The sequence below is a fragment of the Nannobrachium achirus genome, assembly GCF_963921795.1.
Source record: "Nannobrachium achirus genome assembly, chromosome: 11".
NCBI lineage: Eukaryota > Metazoa > Chordata > Actinopteri > Myctophiformes > Myctophidae > Nannobrachium > Nannobrachium achirus.
This window is the reverse complement of record NC_137820.1, coordinates 18211132-18218875: the sequence shown is the minus strand read 5'-3', so window position 1 is coordinate 18218875 and position 7744 is coordinate 18211132. Positions and strand designations below refer to the sequence as shown.

Sequence of the window (7744 nt, the reverse complement as noted above, 5' to 3'; positions counted from 1 at the left end):
TATCATTTTGGGGGTCCTTCACATGAAAAGGTTTGAGCTCCACTGACATAGAAACATAGGTTTTTAAAAAAAACGCAAAGATTTTCATGATTTTTCAAAAATAGCAGATCTACAAGCTCGCAGCGCGGCACTCGGTGCCGCGCTGTGAGCTTGTATATCTGCTATTTTTCAATAGTTAAAGCACAGGGGCCCCTCAGTGAATCCTTGTACCCAGGGCCCAGAATTTGGTGCGACGCCCCTGATTCTGTTTGTACATATGTTGCTACATAACATTATCTGAATGGAGGCCAAACAAAAACTAAACATGTTACTCTTATATATCTGTACACAAGATGTAACAATAAAGAACAACCTTGAACTTTTAAAGTTTTGTCTGTCAGTGAAAACATTTAATAAAAAAAAACTAGGCCTAATAATAGTCATAATACATCTACTTGCAAGCAGCAATTACAGTACTGCCGGTAAGTAGAAAACGTAGAAACAATGAAAACTGTCCATCTTACTCAAAATTCTATGATTTTGTGATACTTCATGGCCTTGGTACTTACCTATTGTGGCTTAAATGTGGCTTCTGATTTCAATACACATGCTACAGATAGTATAGACCCCATTGGCCTGTTTTATATTCAGAGAGCAACAGCTGTTTTAAGAAATAATATTAATAGTAATAACAATATAGAAATAATAGGTAAATGAACAATAGAGATTATTTTGATGGTTGTTTAGAATGCTTCAATTTCACAATTACCGTAAACATAGTCAGACATAATTATTAACATCAATTAAACAAACTGGCAAAACTAATCTTTAAATGTTTTTATTTTGTCTGTCTAAAATGTGGACCTTTAGGACCTTGACCTGCTTATAACATTATAACACATCATCTTAAAATACACTAACAATTACACGTAATATGGCATATCTCACAAGACCTTAAATTATATACATTAAAAAGGGGGAAGGGCTGAATCCATTTACCATCTTTTTTAAACCACAGTGGGCTTGTTCCCATCCCAACATACGGAAACTGTGTTGGCACTTTTTATGTTCTCTTTTCTTTGAAGTCCAAGCATGAAGGTAAACAACTGAAAGAGTGGTCCAGGGCATTGTGAAGGAGGATAGAGCCAGCTCAACAACATCCAGTACGTGCTGTGTGGTGTGAAATGATTCAACTAGAACATGAGTGTCACTCTGTGTCACTCTTCAACCACTTCCCAAAATAAGCAAAAATAGCCAATCTGCTATTTTCGCTAGTTTGAGAATTCTTTGAAAATGTTGACCTATTAATAACATGCCCTAAACAGGAACGCTAGGGTTAACGCGGTACGTTCGGCATAGAGCGGGCGAATGAGGGCTCAGGGGTTGAGCCATCAATGTAGTCCTCTGAAGGAAAATATCCATAGCATGCTTATGTGTGTGTCTGCGCACAGTAAAATCCTGCGTGTGCGTGTGTGTGTGTGCGTGCACATGCTCTTTAGCTGTAGTTGTGCTGTCCCAAAGCCATGATCAGGTCCTGCAGAGGTTCTGTGTCCTCTGGGTCCAGCAGTGCATGCTGGCGGCAGAAGAGAGTGAGGTGCATGAAGAGTGAGTTGAGGTGCGGGTGCAGCCCCAGTGCCAGCGTGTCTCTGTAGTGAGACCAGTAGATGTGAGCCAAGCTTCTGAACAGCAGCAGAAACACTTTCTGCACCAGAAACACGAAGCCTTTGGGGAACACGGCACCTGGGAGAGTATGAGAGGGAGGGGGTTAATAATGATAATAATAACACCTACTACCTTGAAATGTCAATAATACATCCACCACATATCGGAAAACAAAAAGCGTTTTAACCACGTTTCAACATGGCGTCTTTAACTTTAGGTATGTCCTTGTTGGCGAAACGTAATACAAAAATGTAAAATGTAAAATAGCAAAAATAGTAGATCTACAAGTGTTGTAGATCTGCTGCTCTTGCTGCACGACAAGGATCGGCTCGGGCAAGGATCGGCACAGATCGGCCATTTTCATACCATGATGGAAGTACATAAATGTAACTCTAAAAATGGAACACAAATGGACACGTGTCCAAAAGAATGAGGACTTGCTCTGCTGTGAACCGTAAATAGTGGTGTGGTTCACCTGCTCTAGTAGGGAAGACGTCCTCGTCTGTCAGCAGCTCCTGGATGTATGACATGGCGTAGTCAAAGTACAGGGGAGCAGAGCACTTCAGCTTCTTGCCCTGCTCATCAATCCAAACATAAACCCTTTGTACACACACACACACACACACACACACACACACACACACACACACACACACACACACACACACACACACACACACACACACACACACACACACACACACACACACACACACACACACACACACACACACACACACACACACACAGAGAGAGAGATACAGAGAGATTACAGTCATTTCATTGCATTACTGAAAACATTGTTTGCTGTACGTACACCAAAGTTGATTACCATTCCTAATACAAAGATTGCAATACTTGTGTGTCTATGCATGTGGGTGTGGCTGTGTTTCCCGTAACGTACGTGTTGCCAGGGCCACAGGCAGACGGGCAGGTGCTGGAGGTGCAGAACTCTGACAATGCACTGGAGAACAGGTTGATGTTCTTGAAGAACGCTATTGCTACAGAAATAAAGAAAATTACATGCGCAAATTATTACATACTGTAATGAAATTATCCTAGTCTAAACCAGTGATCTTTTTCAAGTCAAGGACCCCCACATTGATATGTATTTGGCCGCAGACCCCCATCTGTAAAGAGTTCATTGTGCCAGGGACCCCCACAAGCAACTATTTGTGTTAAAAAATGTTTTTAAAAAGATATTCAAAGATTTGCACAAATCTTCAAGATCATAGAGTGACACGAAATGACACTGAGCTTGTATATCTGCCATTTTTGAATAGGCAAAGTATAAAATTTGGTTAAAGTAGTTCAAATGATTGTGACGCTATATTAACTACTTCTGCTGGGGACCCCCTGGTACGCCCCCCAAGGGTCTGTATGCATAACTTTGAGAACCAATGCTCTAGACTTAGACCTAGACCAAAAATATATATCTATAAGCTCACAACAGGTTGCAAAATGCGTCCGTGTTGTGAGCTTGTCGATCTGATATCTTTGGTTAATGTTCCCCCAGAATACGGATGCTGTGGTTCAAGTGGTTGACAGAGTGGCAGCAATAGTTCTGCATTTAAGTTCTGCTAGTTTGCGCTCTCATATACAATCCCCCCTTTGAATGTTTTTTTCTGTATTGAGATACAGACAAATTGAGAGACACATAGTAGGTAGGAACTAGCAGCACAACAAAGAAGTTTCAGGCAGTATTTGAGTCAAGAGACCCACAGGGCTACATGTTAGTTCCAGAGACAAGGATCATGCACAGTACAGACAGTACAGGAGTGGTAGCCTTACATTAAGTCTCTTCTACCGAGACTTCCACATTGTGACGTTGGGACGACGGTAGGACCACCATCCTAACGTCGTCCCAACGTCACAATGCGGAAGTCTCGGTAGGTCGGTCTTAATGTAAGGCTACAGGAGTAGCAACGTTGCAAGAAGAAAGCAGATACCTGTCAAATAAAGCAGAATCCAGTGAAGTGAAGTTATAGGGTTTACTACTGTACTTACTGTTACTGGCCAGCCACTCTGCCTGGTCGATGCCAGGCGGCAGGGCAACAAGGGCAGCCATGTCTGTGTGCGTGACTTGCCGACACACATTTTGCTGCTGGAGGTACGGACGCTCCTCCAGGATATTGTTGTTAATTCCCCTAGAGAGTACAGTACAGATTTAATGAGCCGGAGAGAGACATTGGGGGGGGGGGGGGGGGGGTAGTTGGGAGAGAGCTGTGCAACAGAGAAGGGGAAAGAGAGAAAGAGGTAGAGAGATAGAAAGAGATCAGTGGAGGACAGGGAGTGAAAGCAAGCAGAAGAGAGAAAATGATACAGTCAGCAGGAACAGGGAGAGAAGGTGTTGCAGATAGAGAGAGAGAGAGAAGATATTGCAGTGTAGAGCAATCGATGGGTCACTGGATAAACTCCTCCTGCAGTCAGTAGATAACACACTTTTATGGCCTCTGCATAGCTGGGTATTTTTCTTATGCACGCACGCACGCACGCCACACACACACACACACACACACACACACACACACACACACACACACACACACACACACACACACACACACACACACACACACACACACACACACTTCTTTTGCAGCAAACTCGAATGGGACCACTGGATCAGTGGTTCTGTAGGTAATGTAATGAATCCAATCAATTCTGAGCCAGCGTAATTAGTGCTAATGGGGTAGAATCCTGCAATGGTCAGAGTTATAAGAGCATAATAACTAAGGGGCCTGACGTGGCGCAATGTAAGACAAGAGGCAGAGGCCCAGTTACGCAGTATGTCTGCTGAGCCTTTTAGGGTTGTGCTTTGTTGTGGGATTTGTAATGTTTCAACTTGTTTCCCAAACTCTTGGTTTCGGTGTTGTGTATTATTTTGTATATGATTGCTATGATGATGAGAGACAGCTGTATTGTCTTAATTACCATTATCAGATACATATGGGACTGTAGGTCACATCCACTTGGCTTGGTGCAATTGCTGCTGTGGCTTATTAAATACATTTCAACTTTGTTCATGATTTGTTTAGATGGTTCCTGTGTTGTTCATGCTGAAACTCTTTTGCCATGGGCACAACATATTCCTTCTAATAATAAAGCCCTTGATAATTATTGCTAAACCCACCTCTGGCAATTTATAAATGTGATGTGTGAGGAGTAGTCATAATGTCATAATGTTGGGTGGCATAGTGCTATGCTTGTATATGTTAACATGTACTGGAAAGTCAAACGCAAGTGACTCAGACAAAGGGATTTGAATTTATGCAAACCAGAGCAGCCACTCACCCACTTGTGATGAGAAATTATTTTTAAAAGTCAGTGTGAGTGAGTGTCAAACTTACCTTTGTACATTCTCAAACACACTAAACGTTCAAAATCTGTTTCAAATTGATCTGAAAAGGCAACTGCTGCCTGCGCTCAAATTTCAAAACACTGTAGCGTGGAGCGTTTACTCAGCGTGACCTTGCCTCCTGTGATAACAGAAACACTGTGCCCTCCATTAGTTTCAGTACCACCCCCCAAACTGTGTGTGTGTGTGCGCGCGTGCGTGCGTACTTGTGCGAGAGAGAGAGAGAGAGAGAGAGAGAGAGAGAGAGAGAGAGAGAGAGAGAGAGAGAGAGAGAGAGAGAGAGAGAGAGAGAGAGAGAGAGAGAGAAAGAGTAGCGTACTGGACGATGTAGCATTATTAACAAAACAGCTTCAGCTTTGTCCAAAGGAGGGGTAGAGAGAGACAGCCAGGAAGAGAAGAGAGACAAGAAGAGAGACAGACAGACAGCACAATGTGGTTTATGTACAAAGGTACAGTACAGTGTGTGTATGGAACCTAATAAGATTAGGGAGTAATGACAGATGCTGAACCATGCCATGACAGCCTCTTCAGTGTACAGAGGAACTTGCTTTGTTGACTTCCTACCAGCTATTCTGTGCCAGCTTCTGTTGCTCAATTAGTCCTGCCAGCCAGCCCTTGGCTACCAGTTACCTGTGTGTGTGCACACACACACACACACACACACACACACACACACACACACACACACACACACACACACACACACACACACACACACACACACACACACACACACACACACACACACACACACACACACACACACACACACACACACACCTTTCATAACACACACACATTGAGCGCACAGTGACTAGGTACGATTGTTTGCATGTAAACATGGTGTCCTTGTGAACCTGCTCTCTCGCTTTTCGTGTTTACTTTTGCCTCTGCTGTGTGGATCAAATAAACACTGACCCAGCAGTGCAGCCGGCACAAACTCTAGAAGCTCACCCCTAAAAACACAGACTAGGGCTGTCACAATTATTACATAATCGTCTAATCGCAATTATTTGACATAATCGTGAATCATTTTCATAATCGTCATAATCGTTTCCATGTTGAAAAATGTTAATATATATTTTTAAAGTAAACAATAGTAGGAAATAGCAGATCTACAAGCTCACAACGCGTCGCAATGCGACGCGTTGTGAGCTTGTAGATCTGCTATTTCCACTATCAAGGTTCTTTTTTTTAAGTATAAAGTTGTCAAATATGTCAAAATGTCTTTGTATATTTAGGTTATGTGTCATATCTACCATGTGCAACTTCAAAGCCTATAAGCCAAACAGAAATGTAATTGTCAACGACAAAAACACAATTAAATTGTTAATCGCAATTATTTGAGTGACAATTAATCGTCATGTAAAATGTCATAATCGTGACAGCCTCAACACAGATTGTAAAATCCCCGGTGCACATTTATCTCTGAGAGTGTCAAAAGTTACCCACATGAACCTGTAAAATAAAAGACCCCCTATATTATTACGCGAACATGTGCATTATCTATTCTCAGTCAACTCCAAATTGTTTTCAAACACGTTCCCAGTGCTAAAAGGAATCCACCTGCGATGATTTTATCAGACAAATATGTGAGACGCGCGCACGCACGCACTCTCTTATCTAGAAAACATTCCTCAGTTAACCATGTGCAGCTCAACCCTCTTCAGTCTCGTTCTTCGTCACCAATCGCGAACATCCGTTTTCTCTCTGCTTCTGCTACTCTATTTCTTTACCCTGCACTGTTTTGTCTCTCCAATAGAAAGCAGGAAGACTGGTAATGGAATACAGCATTGGCACTACAAATCCCCCACAGACATCACAGCATCGCCACAAAAGCAACTCAAGATGGGGAGAAGCAAAACATTCCCAAACAGGATGTTTGGTAGACAGCAGGCAAGAGCACAGACACGGCACACGGGACAAAAAAAGAGCCAAATAAACAACAGCAGTGCCAGGGACCCGGATGGCAGATAACCCCAGCAAATGTAAGTCAAGAGGTCAGAGGAGGACACAGAACCATGCCAGAGAATGACAGAGAAAGAAAAAGAAGCAAGGACGACAGAAGACGGGTCAAGAAGGGATGATACTCACAGTTTTTCATTGCTGATGTCTGAGGGCTGAAGACTCACAGCGTCCGTCTCCGTAGCCGAGGGGTAACTATGGCAACCCCCCATGGCGTTGAGCTAAGAGCAGAGCTGTTGGTACCGCCACCCCCCCTTTTCCATCCCGAACTCAAACACACACACACACGCACACTCACACACACTACTTGCACACTAGAGATATCACATAGTAGTAAACACAACAGTTCTCTAAAACTCTCTCAGCTGTGACTTATATTCCATATAGTGGATGCATAGAGCGGCGATTTCTCTGCAAAATCCCCTCCCCAAAACTTAAAACTAACAAAAGTCTCCCAGAGGAAATGTGGATCGGATCGCCAGCTGTGTAGAGTAGACAAAACTGAAGCCCTCCCCCTTCTCTCGCCTGTGTGTGTGTGTGTGTGTCTCTCTCTACTACAGCGTTCTAGTAGTGTCAGTGTGTGCCAGTGGGACTGTGGGTGTGTGTTGTACATGTCTCCTTTGTTTGAGAACCGACCGACACCCCTAATGCTCCTCCTCTCCAGGACTCCAAGCGGCCGGGCAGGTTCCTCCACAACCTCCACCCCACCTCCCCTGTCCTCCGACCCCTCCCCTTCCCGTGTGCACGCCCGCTGCCCGCTCTGTGCACGCTCCCCTGGAG

The 7744-nt window shown here is 43.6% G+C and overlaps 1 protein-coding gene across 1 annotated transcript; it reads right to left on the bottom strand.

Annotated features, from left to right (window-relative positions):
• Positions 1–373: 373 nt before the first annotated feature.
• LOC308294757 (MOB kinase activator 2) lies at positions 374–7528 on the bottom strand. Its single transcript, XM_080737597.1, has 5 exons — positions 7094–7528; positions 3649–3788; positions 2546–2642; positions 2117–2241; positions 374–1719 (listed from the first exon to the last, which is right to left on the bottom strand). Exons 1-5 carry the CDS (start codon positions 7174–7176, stop codon positions 1475–1477), a joined length of 690 nt encoding a protein of 229 aa, XP_080593723.1. The 5' UTR covers positions 7177–7528; the 3' UTR covers positions 374–1474.
• Positions 7529–7744: the final 216 nt, after the last annotated feature.